This window comes from Ambystoma mexicanum, chromosome 3q (assembly GCF_040938575.1).
Source record: "Ambystoma mexicanum isolate Mex_15411 chromosome 3q, UKY_AmexF1_1, whole genome shotgun sequence".
Taxonomy (NCBI): Eukaryota; Metazoa; Chordata; class Amphibia; order Caudata; family Ambystomatidae; genus Ambystoma; species Ambystoma mexicanum.
This window is the reverse complement of record NC_090926.1, coordinates 647,706,705-647,733,077: the sequence shown is the minus strand read 5'-3', so window position 1 is coordinate 647,733,077 and position 26,373 is coordinate 647,706,705. Positions and strand designations below refer to the sequence as shown.

General features: G+C 47.7%; 1 protein-coding gene across 4 annotated transcripts in view; it reads right to left on the bottom strand.

Moving 5' to 3' along the window:
* Nucleotides 1–26,373, bottom strand: part of TBCD (tubulin folding cofactor D) — a 2,839,019-nt gene that overhangs the window by 548,568 nt on the left and 2,264,078 nt on the right. For all 4 annotated transcript variants that reach the window (XM_069654539.1, XM_069654542.1, XM_069654540.1 and 1 more), the window contains exon 25: nucleotides 19,425–19,456. In XM_069654539.1, coding sequence (XP_069510640.1) covers nucleotides 19,425–19,456 — 32 coding nt within the window. The remainder of the gene's footprint in view (nucleotides 1–19,424; nucleotides 19,457–26,373) is intronic.

Here is a 26,373-nt window from a genome sequence, read left to right as displayed (position 1 = left end):
ACTCTGCCAATCCTGTGTTTCAGGCCCAGTCTCCAGTCGAGTAGACTCCAGGGAAGGGTTCGAGGTCGTAAGAGGTCAGAACAGGCTGAGTGACGTCCCTGTGGATACCAGGTGAGCGTTACAGACGGAGAAAATCATACTCTCCCTAAAACCTTCAAATTGTAAGGGTGATAGCTGCCCAGCCCATAATGGATGCAGCTAGAGACCTAGCCCCCTTCATCGCCAAGCTTATTAATGCCTCCTTCAAGACCAATACAGTGCCCAATAATCTTAAAGCATCTTGGGTCCTCCCCTTGCTCAAAAAACAAACATTAGACCCTACCATCCTGACCAACTGCAGACCAATTACTACTGTCCCTTTCCTGCTTAATATTATCGATAGAGTAGCAGCCCTTCAAATTCAGGAATACTTGGAAGCTCATCACCTATTGGGATCACGGCAATCTGGCTTCCGCCCTCTTCATGGCACAGAAACAGCCCTACTAGACCTTAAGACCCAAATTGATGAGTTGAAGGACAATGGGAAAACAGCTGTGTTACTTCTCCTGGCCCTATCGACAGCCTTTGACGTGGTGGATCACGCAGTCGTATGCAACCACCTTAGGTCGGCAGCCCATTTCTCAGGGGATGCGATAGCTTGGGTCCAGTCCTTTTTAGCCAACCGGACAATGAGAGTCTTTTCCCCATCAGCCTCCGCTGACCCCATTCAAATATCTTGCGGAGTACCAAAGGGATCCTGTGACTCACCCACTATGTATAACATTTTCACTAGGTCTCCGTTTGATAAGTTGGACAGACTGGGTGTCACCTACACAAATTATGCAGATAACACCCAGATCCTCATTCCCCTTTCGGGCAACTTTCTTGAGGACACAGCTTTAGTAAATAAGATATACCTCCTCATTCAGGCATGGATGGCATCCCACGGCCTCTGCCTGAATGATGACAACACTGAGATGCTGATCCTAGGATCAGAGACGAACCTCAAAAAAGTTAGCCCTAGTTATGCCTCCTTCAATATTGACAATAACTCCATCAAGGTGATGCCTGCTGTTAAAACTTTAGGTTTCTACCTTGATTCCACAATCACCTTTAAGAAACAAGTGAACTCACTTGCATCTTCAACAGCCTACACTTGCAAACTGATCTGATCCTGCAGACCGTTTCTCTCCGAAACTAGCTGTATTACCTTGGCCAATGCTCTCATAATGTCCAGACTGGATTATTGTAATGCCTTGTACTCAGGGGCCAATAAATACGTCTCGGATAAAATTCAAAGATTGCAAAATAATGCCGTAAGAGCAGCGTTAAATATCCCCAACAGAGAACACATCTCTCAATCCAGAAGAGACGTCCACTGGTTAGAAATAACCGGCAGGATCTTCCTTAAAACAGTCTCACTCACGTCTAAATGCCTGAATAATTTAGCACCTCCATATCTATCAGAAAGAATAAACAGGAGAATCGCTACTCGCCCTATGAGATCAGCTAACACCCACACTCTAGAGATCCCTAGATTCAAACGAATCACAGCTGGTGGTTCCAGTTTGCCAGTCAAAGCAGCACAATCCTGGAATGCTCTCCCCTCAGATCTCAGAATGGAACAACTCTACCCCAAATTTAGACGTAATGTACTTAAATGGCTACGAACAAATGACTCCCATCCTGTCCTGTCACGCACCTAGACTGCTACCCTCCCTGATACTTGTTACGCTCTACCACTCTCACTGTATTTGCTACTTACTGCACTAATCTGACTGCAATATGTATTATACTTTGTGACCCTCAGCTTCTACCACTCTACTGTAACCTGGAAGTGGCAGTAAAATAATATTTCTTGTACGTATACATATGTACCTTACATGCTCTGTAACTAAGCTTTAAGTTAACTTGTCCTGTTGCGCCCAGCTACTTAAGGGTTTGGTGCGCATTACCAAATAAATAAATAAACAAACAAACAAACAAACAAACAAACAAACAAACCTGTTTAAAGATTAGAAGAGAAAGACAAAAAGACAGAATCCGGGGAAGAGTGTGTGGAATTACAAGACCGAAGCCAAACCCAGGCACGTTGGTGGAAGCGGTCCGTTTTTGTCGACGCGGAAAAGAGGACTGAGAAGTAGCACCAGTGGGCGAAGTCAGGAGTGCGCATGCTCCAAGGGCTGCACCCCCTCACTCCTCTAAATTTAAAGGGGAAGATTTTTTCTGGCGAAAAAGGTTCCATCTCCCGTCCCTAGGAGGGACGCCGATGCAGTATGGAGGAAAGGGGACGGGACGTAAAAGTATAATCCCTTAACACCCGTCCCCCCCCTCCCGACCCCAACGCTGGGAGAATCAGAAATGGTGCAGAACATGGCAAAGTACCCACATTTATGGAATTTCTACACAATATGCACCCCAATAATCTAATACGCATCCGCATACTCGCTTCTCAATGGTCCAGTGATTTGGGAACCCAGTTGGACCTAGGGGATTTCTACGACTGTTTTGAAGCCAAACCAATGGTTTTGTTGAACATCCGGAACCGTGACATTCAGTATAAACTCATCCAAAAATGCACTATATACCAAGCAATTTGTTTCAGATGGGTCTCGCATACTCCCCAAAATGCTCGACACTCTGTGTGGATCATGGCACACATTCTATGGTCATGCCATATGAAGACATTTTGGGACAAAGGGTGCAGGCGGAGCTCGTGCATCGACAGGACGGATTATGATGACCCCAGGCTCTCTACTACTAAGAGGGCCGAAGGAGGACTGATACCCCGACCGCATGCAGTGCAGGATAATACACATAATGCTATTCACAGCGCGTAAAACCTTGATCCTTAACTGGAAAGCACTCAAGCCACCCACCAACTCCATGTGGCAGGCACTACTCTCCAAAATATGCCCCCTAGAATACAACACCTAAAAATGCCATGCTAGACCGGCACAAGCCACACGATTTAAACAACTAGCAGCCCCATATTTTTGATCGCCCTGATCATAACACGATAAGTAACCAAAGGGTGACGTGCATAACCTAGAAATATTGATATGATATATGATATATGGCATTTGTAACGCGCCTATCCACAAGTGTTTCAAGGCGCGACGAGGCAGGGGAGGAGAACAAACGGAGGACGGACAACGATCCTACTAGCCAGTTGTCATTCAGATCGCGCAAGTGCAAGGGAAGGGGCAGGGACAGTGCAGTACATGGCAAAGATGATAACAATAAGTAAGTAGCGGCCAGCTTGTGGCAAGTGCATGGTAAGAGCAGACATCAGGTGTCAAGAGCTGGTAGGGGGACTGTAGGGAATACAGAGAACAGTCCTCAAGTGTGGGGGTTGCCAGGTGGGCAGTGCAGGTGTGAAAGGCCAGCAGAAGGACCTAGTCCCGAGATGAGAGGGTGCCCAGGCAGCCAGTGCAGTTCCAGTTACAACTGGGAGGACAGCAGAGGAGGGTAGGAGATAAAGCAGAAGCAAAGAGAAAGATTTTGAGGAGCTTCAAGGACCGGAGATGGTTCTCCTCCAGTTTGAGGGAGGCAGGGAGGCTGTTCCAGAGGGAGGCCCCAGCCGAGGAAAGAGATCTCCCACCAACTTGGAGCCAATGCAGAGATTTCAGTCCAGGAGAGATACGATCCCTGGGCTTGAGGCCAAGGACAAGTCTTGCACTCCTGTTCTGGATGAGTTGCAAAGGACGGTTGTAGAAGCAGGCAGATTTAGAAAGAGTCTGTTGCAATAGTCCAGCCTAGAGAGGATCAGAGCTCTGGAGACAGTGAGCTTCTGGGGGAAGGAGAGGAAAGGAAGAATACCTATGAGGAGGTGCAGCTGGTAGTGTGACTTCTTAGAGACGTCCTAGATGTGAGGAGAGAAAGAGAGTGTGGAGTCGAAGATGACCCCAAGGTTTTTAGTCTTTCATGTGGGAGCAGGAAGAGAGCCAAGAGAGGCCGGCCAGAGAGCTGCAGGGAAGGAGGGAGCAGGTGTGCTGATGAGGAGAATTTCAGTCTTACTACCATTAAGACAGAGGTCATTGGCGGCACACCACTCCTGGATGGCAGACAGACAGTCCGAGATGAGGGAAGGAGAGGAGTAGGCCGAGAGTAGCCTGAGAATGAGCTGGGTGTCATCCGCATAGCACTGAAAGTTGGGGCTGAGAGCGGTGATGCGGTGGGCAAGGAGTGCAAGGTATTGGTTGAACAGCCAGGGAGAGAGGTTAGACCACTGGGGGACACCACAAGTAGAGAAAAAGATAGTAGAGAGGAAGGACCCAAGTTGGACCTGGGAGGGACGGTCAGAGAGGAAAGGAGTCAGCCAAGCCAGAGCCTGACCGGTGATACCCAGGTTATCATGGAGGCGGTTGAGCAGGATGGCATGGTTGACCGTGTCAAAGGCAGAAGAGGGATAAAGCAAGATGAGGACACAGGTGGTGTTAGAGTCGAGGTTGGAGAGGAGGTCTTCACGGATGTTCAGGAGGGTGGTCGGTCAAAATACCGAAAATAAAATCTCGAATTGCAAAAAGCACGAAACAAAGATCTCAAAAAAAAAATATCGATTTATTTATTTATTTATGTGTTTTTGGGGTCAGGTAAGTAAAAAAAAAGGGGTAAAATAAAAAAAAATGAAAAAAGGGGGGTTGGGGGGGAACCCCCCCATTTTGAAAAAAAACGCATTGAAAAAAAAATTTGATATTTTTTTTTCGAGATTTTAAATTCGTGCTTTTTTTTTCGAGATTTTACTTTTCGAGATTTTGACTATAAACCGTTCAGGAGAGCAGTTTCGGTGCTTCTGGCAGCTGTGAAGCCAGACTGATGGTCATCAAGACAACCAACAGATTCAGTGTGGAGATTAAGCTGGGAGATGGCCAGTTTCTCCAGGAGCTTGCGCAGGAAGGGAGTGATCGAGATTGGGTGATAGTTAGCCGGGCAGGAGGGGTCGGCAGAGGGTTTCTTAAGAAGAGGGTGCACAAGGGAGTGCTTCAGGGGGGGGATGGGAAGACTCCAGCAGCGAAGGAGTGATTGCAGAAATCAGCCAGGGCAGGAGCCAGGGAGTCAATGTGGTCCTTGATAGTTTTGGAGGAACAGGGGTGAACCTGTTTCGATGACTTTCATAGATCGGACTTGTCTAGAAACCTTGTCTGCAGAGAAAAGGGGAAAGGCAGAGAAGGAGGGGGGGTGGCTGCAGAAGGGCCAGAGGAAGAGCGGGGAGTAGAGGGAGGGAGGGGATAGGAGGAGAGTGAGAACTGGATGTCTTGAGTTTTAGAGATGAAGTGAGAAGTCAGTGCCGTGCAGAGGGCCTGGGAAGGGAGGAGAGGTAGAGACTGCAGCAGGATTGGCTAGTTCCTTGTAGATTTTAAAGAGTTCAGCCGAGTTGTTAGATGCCGCAGAGACGCAGGCTTGGATATGAGCTCTCTTCTTGTTGAGGACAGAGAGCCGGTTTTGCCTTTGGAGCAGGCGGAAGGCCAGTTTGTCAGAGGATGTACATGAAGCATGCCATTTCCTCTTGGCCACCCTGCACTTGCGTTTTAGGGTGACGAGGTCTGAGTCGTACTAGGAGTTACACTTGGCTTTGGGCTTCAGGCGGATTCTCATGACAGGGGCAAGGATATCAAGAGTATCGGATATAGCAGAGTGGAGGGTGGAGAGGGCTGTGTCAGGGTGAGAGTCAGCCAAAAAGGTACGGGGGGGTGAGAATGTGGCGGCGAAGGCCTCAGCTGACACGCGCTTCATGGGTCGGATGACCGAGAAGGTGGGTGGCAGTGATGGAGGTGGCTTGGCCTGAGGGGAAGAGAGGGTGAGATGGGAGGAAAGGAGAAAGTGATCACTCCAGGAGAGAGGTGCAGAAAGGGGAAGGTCTGTGGAGATCAGAAGGAGGAGTTGAGTGGTTGAGGCCAGGAGTGAGGAGGAGAGGAAGGGGGAGATCTGACCAGGTGGCCAATAGATAGTAGCCACAGTGAGGGAATGGCTAGGGGAGAGAGAGCGTGCAGACGAGGCATTCAAAAGATGAGTAAGCCTGCGTAGGAGTGACGGAGGCAGGAATCCACTCAGGGAAGATCAGGGCTACCCCACCACCAGAGCGATAGGACCTGGGCACGGAGAGGACCTTGTAGCTGTCAGGTAGGAGCATGTCAAAGCTGGTGACAGAGCTGGCCGTGGAACCATGTCTCAGTGAGACCGAGGACATCGAGGTCAAGTTCTTCCAGAAGGCGGCAGATATCAGAGGAGTGTGTGACAGCAGAGCAAGAGTTAAGAGTGGCAATGTGGAGAAGGTTACCATCCTTGAAGGCCTTCCGGGGAGGGGTACAGATCAGAGGTATGCCATGCAGAGGGAGCCCGAGGGAGCCTGAGAGGGGGCAGAGAGGGAGTGGGAAGGCAAGGTAGCCAAGGAAAGGAGAGAGGGGACATCAGGAGAAGAAAGGAAGTTGATGAGGCGCGGGAAGCGTCTATCAAAGAGGTGAAGGTTGGCCTGAGGGCCTGTTACGCTCACCTGGCTCCCACAGAGGCGTCGATCGGAACTGGACAGCTGCGGTCTCCACCAATGTGACGCGTAGGGCTGAGATGACAGACTGGACTGGCCCACCTAGCTTCGTTTGCTTGGCCCGTAGGAATATTCTTCTGCAAATGGAGAAAGGGAATTAACCACCCGTGGAGTTGAGCGTAAATCCTCCCACCCCCCGCTGTTCTCCCCACAGATCACCTTTGATGTCCCCTCTTATAGTCTCACCTGATGGTTTGAAAAGATGAGCTCTCCATCTTGCATTGAGCGCAGGGGCACGCTGATAACCAGTTGCTCCACTGGCTCGAAGGAATTGGTGAGTTCCAGAACAATATTGACTTCGAGATTCCTGGCAAAACGCTGTAAGTATAAAATTTGTAAGAGTTCAAATGCCTGACTTTCACTCTTGTCCGATTCCTTGCAGGTTGCAGCTTCACCCTAATGAAGAGTTCCTCGTGGCAACCGGTAGTATTCTGGTAAGGATTTGTATTTTCCAACACAGTTCGATAAAATAATGTCAATATGTAACCTGTTGCTTTCTCCCTTATTCAGGCGCTGAGAGAAAGTATGAAGTCTTGGGGAATAATACCTCCGGCGGTAAAATCAGGTAAGTCTATTGTGGTGAGGAGGGTTCCCCCTTGTTATTCCCTTTGTTTCACCTTGCTGTCCTTTTGTTTCCCCTTAGGGGCCGGGGTCCGGCGAAGATGCAGTGGAAGCTGCGCCGACCCGTGAAGAGGAATAGTACCCCTGGTGGTAAAATCAGGTAAGTCTATGGGGGGTAACTAATATTCCTCTGTGTATTCCCTTGGCTCACCTTGCTGTTCTTGTCTTCTCCTTAGGTGCCGGAGTGCGGCGGGAATATTAAGGAGGATGCGGTGGAATGAGAAGATGCTGCGAAGGCCGGTGAGTTCAGAGCGGCGCTGCAGCAGGCGAGGCGAAGCGCATAAAATAACTTCTTTCTTCCAGCTCGAAGGCGCGATGGATCGGGAATTCAGGTAAGGATTAAAGGTATTGCTCTTGTTCTAACCTTTTCTCCTTCTTTCTCCCTTTTTCTAGGAGCTCCAAACTCGAGGCGGGCGTGGCAGAAGGCTGGATGCAGACTTGCAGGCACGGTGAGCGTTACGCTGCTGGATGCAGAATAACACGAAGCGTGTGCTGCTCTTCGGGCGTGGTTTAAATAGCCTCCAAAGTAGTCCCAGATAAGTATTCCTCCCCAGCCCCGCCCGAGTAAATAATAGTCCCCAAGTAAAGTAGTCCCTTCCAAGCCTCTTTTGGCTTGGAGCTCTTGCAGCATGGTCTGCATCAAGTACGTTTGCAGCATGGTCTGCATCAGGTACGTTTTAATCTATGAGCCTGGCGCCATAGGCGCCAGGACTGACTCTCCATATGAGCCTGGCGCCATAGGCGCCAGGACTGGACCCAAATAGCCCCTAGTAGGGGTTGTTGGGCTTGCTTAGGATAACTTGATGCCTGCTTCCGGGGTTGCTGGACTTGGTCTGGGTCCCCGGGGGAAGGCATCATGACAGGTCCTTGGACCAAGACGGTACCATTAGAGTAGACATTAATGATGACCTTAGAGGAATGGAAGGAGGCTAGGAGGGCTTCCCAACGGGTGCCACCATTAATGGGAGAAGAAGAGAAGGGAAAGAGAATAGAGACCATATGAAGGGTCCATAAGTCAGGTAAAGGTACGACAAAGAGGATGTCGGTGAGAGTTTCCTTGGAGGAAGCACGGGTGTAGGTGTCAGCGATAGGGAGGCCTGGGTTGGAGACCAGGATGTCCTTTTTAAACTTTCTCCTACCAGATTTAGTGAGGAGAGCAGGATAGTCAATAGAGAAGCAGTTAGAAAAGATAGGAGAGACAGAGAGCACCATAGGGTAGGTGGGAGGGGGGGTGGAAGAAAAGGGGGAGACACTAGAATAGGCAGACAAGACAGCAAGAGGCAAGCACGTTGAACAATAGGGAGAAGACACACCTAAGTTTGAGATTCCAGAAAGGGAGAAAAAGGCCTAGTTTTCACAATGCAATTTTTTAAATACTGATACAGTGCAAATTAGAACAGAACGGGGAGAAACCACCTAAGCTTGAGACTCCAGAAAGGGAGAAAAAGGCCTAGTTTTCACAATGCAATTTTTTAAATACTGATACAGTGCAAATTAGAACAGAACGGGGAGAAACCACCTAAGCTTGAGACTCCAGAAAGGGAGAAAAAGGCCTAGTTTTCACAATGCAATTTTTTTAAATATTGGTACAGTGCATATTTGAACAACACAGGGTAAGCACAGCCGTGTTTAGGAGTCAGAAGGTGGAAAGGGGGGTGCGGAGTGGGCCGGGAAGCTAGTGGGACTATCCTGGAAGGCTACCTGGCAACTGGTGTTCCCTGCGAACACCTGCAGACACAACAGGAGCCGCTACCATGGGAGCCGCCCTTTGCCTTAGGTGCCCTTAGCAAAGGGGCTGCCCTGGTAGCGCCTGTAATGAGGAGGGGGAGGACATGTCAATCAGGGGGGGGTGGGAGGGTTGGGAAGCGGGAGGGAGGAAGGAACAGCAGCGGGATCACGGAAGTGGGAGAGGGGGCAGGGGAGCACACTTCGGGGACAAAGGAAGGAAAAGACCAGCAATAATTAATTAAAAACACGGACCACGGAGGGTCGCAGTACCTTCTACAGCCGCCTGCAGTCACTCGCCCGGCCCAGGATGGACGTGACGAGTGCAGTGAACTGCTAGGCAACTAGCTTGGCCCGGGAAGGCACACCAGCCAATATGGGGTGGGAGGGTTGGCAGGCGGAGGGAGAAACAGCAGCAGGGATCACGGAAGGGGGAGAGGGGGCAGGGGAGCACACATGGGGACAAAGGAAGGAAAAGACCAGCAATAAATAATTTAAACACGGACCACGAAGGGTCTCAGTACCGTCTACAGCCACCTGCAGTCACCTGTTCGGCTCAGGATGGAAGTGATAAGACGCCTGGCGGAGGACAGGGACACCACGAGGACAGGCCCAATCAGGAAGGTCAAAGTAAACTTGTATATCACAAATATTCAACCGATGGCAGGGCGCCATGCAAGACCTACAAACTGGGGATGGAGGGCCCAGATCAGTAGCACTGAAATATAGGATACTATTCGACATTCAATAATCAATATTCACAGGGTAAGATAAACACACTATGTCAAGGCTAATATGCAACATGGGCAGGAACCTATGGGAGGATGGGGAGGGAACAGGAGGGGGCGGGTTGGGAGCCCTGATCACAGGAAGGAACAAGGCAATTACTCTTCAGCACTGTCAGAATTGATAAACAAAATATTTCTATGACCATGCTCAATCTTTGCTAATGTGCTGTCTCATGTGCCCACCCCATCTAACGGGCTTTTTCAATTATATTCAGTGTTTAAGAAAATGATTTAACACAAAAAAAAAGTTCTACCCCTTACCCTTTTCCAAAACAAACACTTTCCTACACTGTGACAGACAACGGACTAACACCCGAGCCATTTACCTGACATGTCCCAACACAAGAGTTAGGCGGAGTCAGGCAATTGACAAAAACTATGCACACCTGACAGCCCTTTCCCTTCCCCACAGGGATAAAAGGCAGAGCACGAAAGCACACTTCGAGCAAGGCCGAATGCACGAGGACGCAGCTATGCCAGACCGACAGTTCAAACGGAGGAGGAAGGCGGAGAGACCTGGAGGGACGGCGAGGTGGGAATTGCCCTTGCCCTCTTCACCTCAGACCTGCAAAGCCTCCGAAAGGGAAATCATAAGACTGTTAAGTCCAGATGGAGTGTGGTATGACAGGTGTAAAAAGGCACATGGGGCTCTCCCCCGCTGATAGTCAAGCAAGGAGAAGCGCTTGCCACTGTGGTGCCGTCCTTGACTCCCGAGACAAGAGACTTCAACAGTTCAGCACAGCCGGTGAGTCGGAGAAGACAGATAGTGAAACCGAACTGTGCTGGTCCCAAGGTCAAAGGTGGCAACCTTGTTGAACAAAGAACTTGTGTAATTGCACTTTAAAGAAACCCTAGTAATAGATTCAGAAGCAGAGTGGTCAGACATTGCGGGGGCGCTCATTAGATGGACTGTGACTGAAGCCTTTATGGGGTTGTGTTGTTTCGTTGAAACCTTGAAGACCAAGAGGCCTTAGGAGAGGCTATTGTAAAGTGTCAAATTGGTCCTACGAGGGTCGAGCAAAACCCCTCGTACCCTCGAAAGTCTGACACATGAGAGAAAACTGATTAACCTGTGAAACTGGAAAATGTGAACCCCATTGACGGATCCCTACAAATCAGGGTAACCAGGGACACACCCAAGAACCAGATATTTGGTGAACTGTGTGAAGCCTGCCTGGGGCTTTAACCGAAGCCTGGCTGGGGGCTTTAAGGAAAGCCTGGCTGGGAGCTAAGACCCGATCTTAAATAAAGAGAAGAACATAAGAGTTTTTGTGAACTGTGGCAAATGTGAACTCGACGGAGGGATGCCTGCGAATTAAGGGTAACCAGTAATATACCAGTGAACATTGTGACGACAAATGTGAACCTGGCTGAGGGATGTCCACAATGGATAGTTGGTGAAAAAAACATTGAGGTTGTTAAGTGTTACGTTTTTGAGTAAAAGGCCCTAGTGGACCCATTTGAGGGAGGCTGACGCTGTAAGATGGATCATAGCCCAGCTGATGGGGATCCAAGAGGCGAAGAGCAGTTGGCCAATGTGACAAGATTGACAAAGGAACGTTTGTTTGTTTGTTGTTTTTGGTACAGTCGGCCTTCTAAGGAAAGAGACTTTTGCAGGAAACAGACTTGGCTCCGGAAGGTCCTGGCATCGTGGAAAGGAACTGTACAGCTTGTGCTGGTGAGGCCCAGGTGGGTGCTGTGCTGAAAGGTCCTGCCTTGTCCTGTGCTAAAAACGTGGGCAAGGGGGACTCAGCCTGACTTATCATTTAGTGAACACTTCTTTCTTTTCTTGAGAACATTATCCCACAATATTTTGTAACTTAGTTGTAAGGATTGGAAATAGTATTTTTTTAGTATAGGCCCTTTTTATTTGACAAGACGCCACTAGGACCGTTTTGATTATTTTTTTATGGTCGTAGCTTGCTCCCATCTTAGATTTAGGTTTAGATTAGGCTTTTTCCTCACCCATTATAAACACCTTTGAACTGTGGTCACTTGTGTCTGTCTTTACTGTTGCACCATGAGTACCTTACACTGGCAAGAGAGAATATACCAGGTCCAAGAACCTTTTGTAACAATTGGTTCTGTTCTGGCATGGGAGTACACCATAACAAAGAGTGGTAGAAGTTGTAAACCAGGCATGGGAGTAAACCAGATGAATGATCTTGCAAGTATTGTGGTGGGGTAAAAACTCATGATGAAAACAACTGAAGAATCACTTGAGGGTTTTGATGAATTAGTATTGAAACTAAAAGTGGTGCCAAAATATCCTGACAAAGACACATGTTTTGATACCAATGAAGCTTTGAAGTTTTCTTTGTTTAAGTATTTTTTATTCCCGACGAGAAACTGTTTTACAGTCTTTATTTACAATGGACATTGTTAATGACGGGAATCCGTCTATAGACTGACTCCAAGTAGCAAGAAAGAAGTTGTGTCAACGATGATGACTCACCTGTGGAATCCAAATTGGAACATTTTTGTTATCAAGCTGGATTAAGAGATCTGAAGTGGAACTTTTTATGAGACAGGATTTCCCTATCCTTTTTTAACAATCAAACAAAAGTCTGCTTGAATCTGGGGAAGGGGCATTCGCTGAGGTTATCGGGAGAAGCAGCTATTGCAATGTGAAGTCAACTGTTATATTTGTTGTTGTTGAACTGCCATATATTTCCTTATTGATTTGTTGTATATTCTAGTGTGAGGGACAGAAACCTGTTGTTAAGAGGGTTTCCATTAGTTTATTTTAGGCAGGGAAATCCTTGTCAGGGTGAGGGATAGTGAGGCGTTTATCCAACCTTTGCAGTTAATAAAATGGCATCTTTTGAAAAAACCTTCACAAAGTTGCAAGTCTAAATATGTTGATCCAAACGATTTTTGAAAACCATCTGATAATATAAAAACAATCTCTCATTTTATATAGCTTTTCATAATGGATCTCACCCACTTTGAGAAACTGAACTATTAGGAGGGAAAATGCATGTGATATACGATGTGCCTGGATTTGAAGGTCATGTGTAGTGGTAGGCATTGAAGTTGGTTGAGGGTGGGCCTTGTGCGGCCGTACAAGGACAACTATTAAACTTTAAATGTTTTATCAAGCCTATTAAGATGAACACATGTGACCTTACAGTTCTTGGTGAATGCCAAAAGTTGTAAATTGGACAACTCTAATTCAGGCATCTAACTTTGAATTGTTCAGGAGTTGGTGCCTTTGGTTAGAAACAATGGTAATAATCTCTGATATTGTTGAGTTTTCCTCAGACCAATATATGTAGGAAATGGTGCTCCAAAATAAATTAATACAAAATGTGAAGTCCTTATTGGATGTGCCCTTGATTGATAAGATTTGTAAATAGTTATGTGGTGGTTGACCTAAGATGCAGCTAGCCATTACAAAGTTGAAGGAGAAATTACCTTACCGTAATGTTCTTTCTACGGATCCTTCTCCCACAGATTCCCCAACTTGATAGATATACCTTTACGGCTCTGCTGCTCACTAACCTGTCCACAGGGGGCGTAGTGGACCATGACTCGGCCGTCGATCATCAATCCGACTTGCGTTGTGGTCGATCGTTGGCTCCGGAAGTGACGTGAGGTGCCATAGATATACCATGTGATTACGCCCCATGCCTCAATTCCACCCTATTTTTCCAGCTCAAACGCTGCATAGGAAAACGGAAGGAGGATAACCATCCTTAAATTTAACAACTATGGAATAGAAACCAAAGGTTAAAAACATTTCAATTAGAAAAAACATCTTTTTTTTTTATATGAGCAACTGAGATGAGCACCCCAAAGTCATCGCCAACATACTACATGGAATCCGAAGAGAAAAGCCACAACACTTTCTGAGCAGGAACGGCTGGGAGGGTTGATGAGGAATCTGCGAGAGAAGAATCCACAGAAAGAACATTACGGTAAGGTAATTTCTCCTGCAATGGATTGCTTTTCTCCTGCAGATTCCTCATCTTGATAGACTCCCCAAGCAGTAAGCCAAAGGAGGAGGGCAGAAAAAAAAAAACAAACAAAAAAAATTGAATTGCTCCGCCAAAACAAGCATCAGACACACGCGCAATGTCCAGCGTATAATGTGTCGTGATAGTATGCAAAGTGGACCACGTAGCAGCACAGCAAATGTCCAGAACAAACATGGACACCACTCTGAAGGGCTGTGGAAGCAGAGATTCCCCTGGTGGAATGGGCCCTGATACCAGGTGGGACTTCTTTTCCCGCCGACTGATAGCACTCAGAGATGCATAAAATTATCCAGCGCAAGATGGTCTGTTTGGTGATCGCAAGACCTTTGTGTGAAAGAGAATGGGCGACAAACAACTGGTCCGTCTTCCAGAACTCAGCTGTGAGGGCAACATAAAAGCTGAGGGCTATTTTAGGATTCAGAAGGTGGAAACGCTCTTCTTCCTTAGATAAGTGGGGAGGAGGGTAGAACACTGGCAAGTCAATAGACTGCGAAATATGAAATTCTGAAACTACCTTCGGAAGGAACCCTGGTTGGACCTTAAGGGAAACTTTCTCTCAGAAGAAACACAAAAAGGGAGGCTTGCAGCAGAAGGCCTGCAGCTCACTAACTCTCCAGGCCGATATGATGGCAATCAAAAAGGCCGTCTTAAGGGACAGCAACCTAAGCGAACAAGAAGGAATAGGGTCAAACGGAGCCCTCATAAGAAAGGTGAGAACCAGGTTAAAGTCCCAATCGGGAACAACAAAGCGAGTTGGCGAGAATTTGTTGAGAAGGCCTTTTAGGAATTGGGCAATGACCGGTATGGTAAAAAAAGGTACCTTAATCTGAGGACCTTTTAAAAACAGACATTGCTGCCAGATACCCCCTGACTGTCGCAACCTGAAGGCCAAAAGAGGCTAGTGACAGAAGGAACTCCATCACCGTAGTGCTAGGGCAAGGGAGGGGGTCAATCACGCCCTGCCTGCAGCACGCCTCAAATCTTCTCCACCTGCATGCATTCAGGGATCTTGTAGACGGTGTGCGTGCAGCCAGCGACACCTCAAGAACTTCCTCGGAGAGGACCCAGTCATCATACCTCATCCGCTCAAAGAGCCACGCATGTAGATTGAGGGATCCCCGGAGTCGGTGTAGTATCCGACCTTCTGACTGGCTGAGAAGATGCGGCCGCTGAGGCAACCGATGAGGTGGACAGATGGACAGATCTGAGAGGTCGGAGTACCACGTCCTTCTTGCCCAATCCGGGGCGATCAAGATCATGGTCGTTCAAAACCTTTTCAAACTGAGAATCCACAGAATAACAGGGATCAGAGGGAAAGTGTAATGGAGAGGGAAGGTCCAATCCACCATAACGCATCCCCCAGTGCACCGTTCGCTGGGAATTCCCTCGAGCAAAACTTTTCACACTTCCTGTTGGCTTCCATGGCAAACAGATTCACTGCGAGGGTACCCCAGAGAGCAAAGATCTCTGCCAGGACTTCCTGGCACACTGGCACTGATGAACTGCAGAGACCGAGATTTGATTCTCTAGTAACCAGAATCAGAGCTGCATCGCTTCTGTGAAAAGGAGACATTAATTAACTCCACCCTGCTTGTTGTCCGTCAGAATCAGGACATGCTTCCCCATGGACGATTAAACAAAAGCCTTCAGGGCTAGCCTGATGGCTTGCAACTCCAGCATGTTTATATGCCACTTGGCTTCTGATGCAGTCCAGAGGCCGCTCATTTGCAAGCCTTTGCAGTGAGCGCTACAAGTCTTTGCAGTGAGCGCTGCAAGTGTTTGCAGTGAGCATCCCAATCCTTCAGGAATGCATCCGTGACCACTCCGGCCTGAGGCAAAGGACCCAGAAGGGTTCTCCCGCCATCAGACTCTTGCGCGTGTCCCACCATCCGAGTCCGCAAACTACCTGGCTGGACACCTTGAGAGGATCCGAGAGAGCTCCCCGATACTGAGACCACTGGTCCCGTTGGAGCCACTGAAGGGATCTCATGCGCAGTTTGGCCTCTGGCACCAGGAAAATGCCATGAGGCCCAAAAGGCAGAGAAAGGAAGCCGCTGGTTAGGTGGCGTGGTTCTGGAACAACTGGACCATCTGTTGCAGGTCGTTGGCCCTCTCCTCGGGAGGGAAGGCCTTCCCCTCCCGAGTGTCTAGGACAGTCCTGATGAACTGGAGTCTTTGGACCAATGTCAAGTGGGACTTCAAGTTCCGGGAGAAGCCCAGCCTGTGCAGTAGCCGACAGGTGTCGTCTAAATGAGTCAAAACCTGTTCCGCTGACTTCCCCCTTATGAGCCAGTCGTCCTGGTATGGGAATACATGGACTCCGGATCGCCTGTGGTGAGCCGCGACTACCGCCATGAGCTTGGTGAAGACCCTTGGAGCGGAGGTCAACCCAAAGGGCAGCACTTTGAACTGATAGTGCTTGTCCCCAATGAAGAACCATAGGAATTTCCTGTGCTTCTGATGTATGGGCACATGGAAGTAGGCATCCTGCAGGGCTATGGACACCAGCCAGTCCTGAAGCTCGAGAGCGTGGAGAATTTCTCTCAAAGTCACCATCCTGAATTTGCCTTTTCTCAGGAACTTCTTTAGAGCCCTAAGGTCCAGAATGGGATGGAGACGACCTCCTTTTCTGGGTAGCTGGAAATACTAGGAATACCAGCCCAACCCTCTCTGATCGGGAGGCACCTCTTCCACAGCACCCTTTGACAACAGGGCTCTCACTTCTTCCTGGAGTTCCTGTCCCGGTTGGATCAGTGAAAATGGGGGTCTGTCTGGAGGTTTTCACAAAAAGGGCAGACAATAACCCCACCAAATTAACTGCAAGACCCAGGCATCTGAGGTCATCTCCTGCCACTGAAACCAATGCCCTGCCAATGGCCCATTAACCAGTATGTCGTGGGAAGGGAAAATCAAAGCGGCTTTGAAGACGCCATCCCCCTGCCGCAGCTGCTGTCTGCTGGCCCTTAGAAGCTCCTCTGACCGTTCTGTGATGCGGGAAATGCCCCTTCTTGGCTTGTGGGCAGAAGCCAAAAGTTTTCAAATAGGCCTGCCTTCTCATAACTAATGCCAACCCCATGGGGCTGCCAACACAGTCAGCAATATCCAGGGCTTTATGCAAGACTGCTTGGCAGTTTCCGGCCCATCCTCCACCAGCTGTATAAATCCGTACTGCATAGGACCTTCCGGGACGTATTCTGCTGCATGCTCTACTGCCTTCCACAAACCATAAGAAAACTTTGCGAAACTGCAAGCTACATTTGTGGCCTTAAGAGCCATGCTGCCAGAGGTAGACCTTTTTGGCCAAATCATCAGTTTTTCCCTTACCTCTCTATAGGGAGATTCAACGTAGATGCTGCGGGCCTGGAGGATATAGTGGGAGCCTGAACTACCAGCCCTTCCTGGGAAGGCTGTGTTGAGAGGAAGGCGGCATTCCCTCTTGCTGGCCTGTACCTGCAGGGGACAAAGTGTATGGGGCCCGCCAGATGGAAGCCAAAGGGTCAGCTATGGTCCGATTGAAGGGCATGTTCTGTTTAACAGCCAGGCCCTCATCCAGGATGTCCGTCAGGTCATACCCTTGATGGGGAATGGCGGATGACTTCAGGTCGAGTGTGTCAACCACTTTCTGTACTAATGTCCTGAATTTGACAGGAGAGTGAGTGTAGGGTTGTTTCTGTTGCATCTCAATATCTGGATATGTGTCCAACCCACTGGCATCTTGAAGGCCTTGAGCAAGTGCCATCAAGTTGTCTTGGTCCTCAGAATAGTCGACGCCGCTGGACCCCACAAGGATGGGGTCAACCTCGTTACATTCTGCGGCATGATTGGTGCCAAAAATCAACCTTGGTGAGTCGCAAAACTGTGTCCACAGCAGCAGTTGAAAAGCGCTAACGTCAATGCTGAAGGCTTATCATTCGGCTCCAGAGGTCTTGATGCCGAGGCTGAGGGCTTAGCTTGCAGCGAAGCACTAGAGGCTGAAGGGTTAGACACTGGCTCCGATAGTTCAGACGGCCGATGGACACCGTGGGAGAGGCTCCTAGGGGGATATTTTCTGGCCTTGTAGGCCACAGAGCTTGAAATCTCAGTCGGCGCCGACTTTTTAGCAAGGGGCCTGGGGTACCGAGCACTGTTTTTGCTGCCGAGGCCTGCTGGTAGGGGGTGGGAGCTGCACCAACAGCCGCCTGTTGACGATACATCACAAGCATTTCATTTTTAAACAAATCCCACGCTTCCTGAGTAATCGGTCCCTTGGAGGGCTTACCACGCGCTGAGAAAGAATCGGATTCCGCTGATGGCTGCGTCGCTTCTTCTTCCATGAGGAAGAGGATGAGGAATGGCTTCTGGAGTGGGACCTCTTGTTTTCTTGCAGTGCAGGCTCTTATTTGGATGAGTGGGCTCCTCAGTCTCGGCCTCAGACAACCGGGACGAGAGACTGTGCCAGAGACTTCGGCGACGGTCAGCCTAGGACCAGCTTACCGGTTCTGTTTCACAGGGATTTGGGTTGCATCTTGGCGCATGACGCGCAGGCCTCCATGTCCTGAGTGGAACCCTGACACTCAAAACGGACATCATGTGGGTCCGTCAACTACATTTTGGCCTCGCAATCCAAGCACTTCTTGAAACCCGAGATCCGGTGCGCAAAGACATTGTCGAGGGAAATCAAAAAAATGCACTGAAAAACGTAGAGTGAAACGCAGGCAAATTCCTGATGCACCATGTGAGCGTGCGGAAAAAAGGAACTGAGGCATGGGGCGTAGTGACGCGGTATATGTATGGCTCATGACTTCACTTCCAGAGCCGACAATCGACTGCCACACAAGACGAATCGATGATCGACGGCCAAGTCGAGTTCCACTACGCCCCCTGTGGAAAGGTTTCCGAGCAGCAGAGGTGTAGAGAGATATCTATCAAGATGAGGAATCTGCGCGAGAAAAGCAATCCATTGAAATGCCCTATTTATGCTGGAAGTGCATTGATCAAGGGCCTATCCTGTAGAAACAAAAATGAGGAGACCTACTCGAAATTAGTAGCAGGGTTCAGAGCCCAAGTAGCACCCATCATCCATTCATTCTTTCTTGAGGTGTAAAGAAATGAGTGCACCGATTAATTGCCATTTGTGGAGACAGTATGTAATTTAACAATAATAAAGTGGGATCTCGAAGTGATTCAGCTGGCGGGATGAAATCATACATCAACAATGAAAGAAAGTGTTGTGCATTAATGGAATGTACTGTCTGCTTGGAATAACGGTTTATATTTAAACTGTGGCAATAAAAAAAGATATAAAAAAGGGAAGCAACCACAAATTCATCCTAAAGGCATCCACTATCACAGAATCTTTGCCAGATGTTTGCAAAATCCTGTATTCTTAATTTTCAGTATTTTGTTTTTAGAACAAAGACACAAAGCTAAATTACTGATCATTGCCAGATGTCAATTATTGTGCCCCACATTCCAATAGAGCAAAACAGATTCCTATCATCTGTGCTCTAGGTTTGCAAGCAACACATTGTGGTCTTGCAAGGTCCTTAGAGTGTCCTTGCTGATATCTGCTCCCTCTGAGAAACCATGAAAAGACAGCTGTTCAGAAAACCAATCCCTAGACAGTTTAGTTTCATTAGGTTGACCCCATCTAGCATGAACAAAAAGGTCTTTTGACCAACCTGATAAAAGTGTATCACTATTTTTGTTGTTTTAGGTACTGTATCCATTTCACATCATGCTTGACTGTCGCTCATAGCCAGCTAAGAGAACTGGCTGTATCTTTTAGGTATGTATTCTTAAACTTACCTGCTGGTCTCATGAGTTCTCCTCCTAGCCCTCTGAAAAAGAAGCACAGAAATAATCAAATACTCTCCAAATCAGTTGGTGACGTTAATTTCAGTTACTTGACATTACTTAACATTACCTAAATGACCTACCTGCAACAGAAAACATTTAAAGCATATACAATGTATAAACTGCATAAGAAAAACAAACGTGTGAGTAATAAAACTCCCAACTAAGAACCAAATGAATTCAACCACATCAAATTCAGGAGGGGAATGAAGACCTAGCGCTTCAAGTATAGTTCACCAACTAAAGCCCAGCCCCTCTTCGCCTGCTTCACCCACTTGGCTGGTGGATGATCCGCTGTTGCAGCTACCCTGTAATTAAGGAGAGCAGGGAACCCCTGTATCAAGTTGAAGAGGGTTGCGGCGCAGCCCAAAAGGGATTAGTGGGAGTAGCGGGGACCTCGGCTCCATTGTCCCGCATGTTTCAGGCAACTGCTTGCCCAGTAATGACTCCTGGTTCTTGCCCACGAAGAAGTAAGTATTAACAAACCACAGCGTTATATTGCTGACCAAGTTGAAGTGTGATTGAAAAAGGAACTTGGATGCTGCACCCAGGTGGATCATGACAGGAGTTAAGGGTCGTAAGGTTCGCAGTGGAACAAGCACATAGGGATCTAAAACAGAGACTGGCACTAGTGGCCAGGATATTGAACTATCGTGATCAGGATTCAAACCAACAACTGACTAGATGCGTCTCAATAATGCCCCAGTTATGGTGCTCCTGGATTATACCAAAAAGGTGCAGCAGCGTCAGAACTTCAAGGAGATCAAGCAAGTCCTGAGAGAACACCAGATATGATACACGTTGCTATACCCAGATTATCCGAGTTGGCTGTCACTGGTTCTGTCACTCCCCTGATGAGGCATGGAATTGGGGGGAATCTGAAGGTAGTTGGATGACTAATGCTGACACCAGTGCGACCGATAGAAGGTCTGAGATCCACCAAACAAGGCTACACCGTCTGCCGCCGGAGATGAGAGCAGGCGGTAGGCTCTGTTCAGAGACTGGCAAGATCACTGTGGTGGGAAATGGGACTATGCAATTCACCGGACGGAGTGACGAGTTGATGGCTGGGGAATATGGGGGCACCAGTGGACTGGCTACATGGACACAACCTGTCTGACTTCCTATTTCACGGATAAGTTATACCAAATGAGTGTGATTATCCTAAGTACATTTGAGGCTATGATATGGTGCAGCTTAAAGTAATAAAGGGCAGGGCTGGCAGGGAAGCAGTTTACCCCTCTTTAATGAGTGGGGTCTTAATTTATTCATACATTTGTTGCAGCGCACTGACCATTGGGTATCTAGGCACTAGTTACATTGACAGTGGAAGCAGTACAGGGAAAATATGTAAAGAGAAGTCACATAAGAAGTGTGTCCATTTCCAGGCAGGTGTAAAGACAAGTTCAGCTTTGTAAAAGAGCCTATTTTTCAAGTTTTCTCTCAAGGTCCAACAGGTCAGTTTCTTTCTGAGTGCGATGAGGAGGTTGTTCCAAAGCTTAGCCACTGTGACATGACAGCTGAAACCTCCGGCAGACTTGCGATTCAATTCGGGTACTTTGAGGTAGTGGAAATTCCCTGATCTCAGTTGGCGAGTTGGGATGTATTTCTCGATGCGTTGGGAGCGGTGTGTTGGTGCAGTGTTCTTGAAGCATCAAGGGGCTATTAAGAGAGATTTAAACTTGATTCTTTCACAAATTGGCAACCAAAGAGCATTTTTATCTTGCTGCAGAAATGTGCTCATGTTTGAATGGACCTAGGGCATTGCACTCATCTAGTCTAGATCTGACGATAGCTCTGGCTAAAGTAAGGCAGTTATTAGTTGAGAGGAAGGGTTTGCTGGCGTTGAGAAGTTTGGAGCTGTAGGCAGGCAGTAGAAGAGGTAATGGCATTTCCTTGACACGATCCATCTAGGAAAATGCCCATGAATTTTGCAGTGGGTGAGGTTTGGATTAGACTCCCATCTATGCTGAATGCTTTGTAGGCGAGGTAGAGGTTGTGGAGTGAGGCCTGGGAGCCTTCGATGAGGATCTCATTTTTTTCGTCATTTGGACAAAGGAGTTGAGATACCATCCAATCTTGAATGATTTAGTAGACAGCCTTGATAGCTGAGAAATCTTGGGGGTAGTTACCTCAGAGAGGGAAGAAAATGTGGGTGTCGTCTGCGTAGTTCGTATATGAGATACTGAGGGCATCAAGATAGTCAAAGAGGTGTTTCGTGTAAATGTTGTAGAATGTGAAGGAGATGCAAGATCCTTGTGGGATGCCACAGGTTACCGGCGTGGGTGGGCTGCAAATTCACCTACAAAGACAGAGGTGGATCTGTTCGCCAGGGAGGATCTGATCCAGTCGGTAGCTGCAGGGGAGAAATTGCCAGTTGAGGAGGTTGCATAGGGATTGGTGGTTGAGGAGGTCAAAGGGGTAGGGCCAGGATGAGAAGCAGGGATAGTTTGTACACATCAACAGATTCAATATGATCACGCGATCCATTCACGATCACGTGATATATCACGTCAGTAAATTAATACGCGATGCGGGACGGGAGGCTGTATCCACAGCCGATTGCCCGTTCCCGTTTTGCATGTCTGAACAACTGGCCATAAGGTAAGCACTTCTTAGTTTATACTCCGGGTATTGGGATTATTACAAACTGCACTTTCTGTGCGGTTCATTGACAGCAATCCTCAACATTAGACTTATGACAGGAAATGTTCCTGTGTTTTCCAGATTTGGCTCAGCACTTACCTGTTGGGGAATGAAAGCTATGTCTGTCCTCTAAGCAACACATCTCTGGACAACAGCATAGAAGGACTTTATTTTGGCAACACATTGGATGCCATCTTGGAGTTTCCAAGTGGCATACAGACCTAAGGCTTTCCTAAGCTTAGTGAAACAAGCACGCTTTGAGTACTTTTCAGTACATTGGTGTTCACATGGAAAATGAGATAGCGTAGTGATTTTGTTTCTTTATAAAATTCTCTTTAGGAAGTGAAGAAATTCAATCAACACACCTGAAGAAGGGGTCAGGGAAACCCGAAACGCGTAGTGGACAATAATATGTGATTGTGTGAACATATTTTGATGAACTTTTTAGTAGACAAAAAATTCAGAGATTTGCTCTAATGTACTTTGTACTCATTATTTTTGAAAACGATTGCTTTTTATGAACTAATTGGGGAAATGGTATTTCTGTATCAATGAATGATGTAATTCATTTTACTCTACATTCGGTATGGGGAACTGAATGTACTTACAATACAGTTTATCTAAAGTATACACTTCGGTCATTTTTGTCTTTATTGCATATTTAATTATGTAAACATTAGTTATTATAATTAAGTGACTAGGAAGAAACTTGATTCTCGATCAGAGTGACCAGGCTTTTACGTTACGGGTCTCTGTGGTAACAATTTTACAAGCAGGGATAGTTTGCCATCAAGTGTTTTTTGAGGTCAAGCAATGCGGTTTCAGTTCCATGCCTCCGGCGAAAGCCTGATTGTCGGATGCCTAGGATGTGGTTTCTTCTAGGTATTGTTGGATGTAGAGGTAGGCTGTGAGGTCTATGATTTTTAGGATGAAGGGGGCAGTGGTGATGGATTGGTAATTAGTAGGAATGGCTAGGTCGAGCAAGGGTTGTTTGAGCGGCGGGAGGATCCATGATTCTTTCTGGGCAGTTGTGGCAAGCTTAGTTGCAAAGGAAGAGTTGATGATTGTGGAGATGATGGGTGCGAGTGTCTCAGCACAGTCTTTGTTGATTGGTGCGGGGCAAGCATCTCCTTAGCAACGCCATGATTGGAGGCTTTTTATGATGTTGGTTACTTCCTGCTCAGTTACGGTTCGGAATTTGAAAGGTGGCGAAGGTGGCTGAGAGGGGGTGGGGAGGTATTAGGAGGCTTTAAGGTGATGGATGGAGGTTTGGCACGGATGGCCGATTGACTTATATTTTCTCCTGTAGGGTGAGGATTTTTCCAATGAGGGCTTCTTGTACCTCAGCGCACCAGGTGTTGTCTATGGTGAAGTCTGCGCGAGGAGCAGCAGGGGTTTCAAGTTCTCGCAGGATGGCAAAGTGCTCATGACAGTTAGATTTAGCATGGTCTATTCTGGCGTTGTAGGTACTGGCTTTGGCAGTGTGAATGACTTTTCTGTAATCTTTGGCAAGGGTCGTGAAGTGTAATTTGTTGTCTGAGGATGGGTTTTACTTCCAGGCAGTTTCTGCTGCACGTTTCTTACCACATGTGGCAAGGAGCTCAGGAGTGAACCATGAGTTTTTGTGAAGCAAAGGTTTAGCTTTGCGTTGTTTGAGAGGGGCAATGGTGTTACCAGCTTGTAACAGTGCGCTATTGTAGAGATCGACGAGGGCGTTGGGGTTGGATGTAAGTTTGTGTGGTCCTTAAATTCGGTGAGCAGTGGTAAGAGGCAGTCTTTATTGAGGTTTTTGGTGCAGCGGGCAAGGGCTTCTGGTCTTGCTGGATAAATGGGTCTCAGACGTTTGCTGTTGGGGATGTGGAAGAAGATTGTGTGGTGATTGGAACAAGGGCAAGTTGTGATGGTTGGGCTGGAGGTGTTATAATTGATGTCATCAGCTATCCAGTAAAGGGTCCATCCCTGAATGTGGGTGGGTTTGAATGTCCGCTGAAGGAAGCCTAAATGGTTTAGAGCTGTGGCTAGGCCTTTCACGTGCGTGCCAGTGCGGTCATTGAGACATAGGTGAAGGTCTCCTAGAACTAGGATTTTGGAGCTGGATTTAATGTTGGCGCTGATGATCTTCCAAGGAATTAATGGGGCCTTGTGGGTGGTAAATGAGGTGGTGATTAATGGTATTGTTTGGCGATAGCAAGAGTTCGGCGGATATTGTTTCGCAGTTGGGAAGAGGGCTCGTGTTGATAGATCTGATTGAGATGGTGTTTTTGTAAATAAGGGCAGCACCGCCGCCTCTATTGTTGTTTCTGTTATGTCGGAGGATGGCGTATCCTGCGGGAATGGCGATTGATAAGGAGGTACCAGCGGCTGGATAAAGCAAGGTTTCTGAAATGGACAGCAGGTCAAGGTTGTAGGTGGTTAAGAGGTGAAAGATTTCCGAGGAATGGGCTGCGACTGATCGAGAGTTACTTAGAGCGCATTTGAAGGGAGAGTTTGTGGGGGTATTGGCTGGGCTGTTGTGGGTTTGGGTTTTGGGGAGACAATGGAGATGGTAGAGGTCATGGTGTGATGCCGGAGGAATGTTTTTCAAATAGAGGGTGGGGGAGGCAGCGTTGTTGGTGGCGTGGAAGAGATCATGGTTCAATGACAGTGACTTGTTTCTGATGGTGAGTGGGGGAGGTAGCAATGTTGGTGGTGTGGGATAGGTGAGGTGAGTGGAGGATTGGCTTGTCATTTGGTCTTGGAGCTGTGAAGTTGTTTGATGTCACGCTCCCCTACATAGGTTTTGACAACCGAGGATTCTCCCCTTAGGTGGTTATCAGAGGTCACACATACAGAGTACAGGGATTTTTTTTAACATGCTGTAGCGATGTAGAGTTATGATGGTTGTTGCAGGTTTTTTATTATTGTTTGAGGGGCGTGTGGGAAGAAATCTATGGGCGGAGGAAATAAGGGTGGGAATATTATGCCTGAGGACACAGGTTAGACTTGGCCTTTGATGTCAGACCTATTGTGCCCCTGTGTTTGACAAGTGAGATGCATTAAGGGGTAAAGAGACTGTACCTACTAGAACGTAGGATTCATTATTTACCAGTAATGTTCTTTCTATGGACTCCTCTTTGAGGGATTCCTCATCTTGATAGATGGCTATCCAGCATCACCTGCTCTGAAATGTTTTCGACAGGGGTTCGTGGAGAGTACCGCTCGATGTCGTCGACGAATCCCCGCCAGTATATGGCCGTGCCATTCCTCGATCGGACGTGATGTCGGGCTTTGTCTAAAAGGATGTGCTACATCCCAACATTCCAGTTCCTCCACCGATAGCTCAGAGGGAGTGAAGTATTGGTGGAGGTTTGCGTCTCTCCTTTGAGTATAAGGGTGAGCAGTATGAGGTGAAACAAGGTGAGGAAACATGCCCGCTACTTCAAGAACTGCAAAAGGAAGAGGCGCCCCATGATGGTGAAGAGCAGTGCCAATTGCGGGTGCCGTTTCAGAATGCATTTGCCCAACCACAGAAGTGTAGGAAAGACAGTAATGCTTGGAGACCGAAGGTGTCGGGTTTGCATTCAGCGACCCCTAGATGAAGGAAAAGGCTGGTGTTAATGTGATTTAAGTGGGAAAACAAGAGGAGGAATGAAGTGCTTAAGCATGTTGATATGGGCTGGGGGTTGGTCTCCACATTAGACTAGTGACCTCGGTAAGCCCGGGTGTCTCAAGTTAGGTGGGTATGTTGCCCTGGTTAGTAAGATTTTGTTGCAAAAGTTACTGTTTCTGATACTGGGGGCAGTGGAAGGGGGGACTTGGGAGAGGGGGGATTTCTCTCATGCAGATGTCTGTCACTTCCAGACGCAGCAGTTTTTGTGCGCGCGAGGGGGTTGACAAAAGTGTTTGGGAGGAAGAGGCGTGGGTGAGGTCAAAGTTGCCACCCATAATGTTAAAGGTCTTAATTCCCCAAACAAGCAGTCATTGACAGGTAATATGTTCCGTAAAGTGCACTTTACTATAGAGGAGGAGCTACATGCCTCTCCAGGAAATCCCGCCCCCCTACCATCTATGTGCTATAAATCTGAGATTGTGTCATCCTTAAAAGTAACTGTTTTGTCAATTCTGTGGCATATATTTGAAAGAAGGGAACCACTAAGAAAACCCTATCTAATGCATCATCAAAGAGATGATCATCCGAGGGAAGAACTTCCCAAAGGAATATGAAAATGAGAGAAGGAGGAGCTGGTGACATCACGAAAGACTAACATGATGCCCT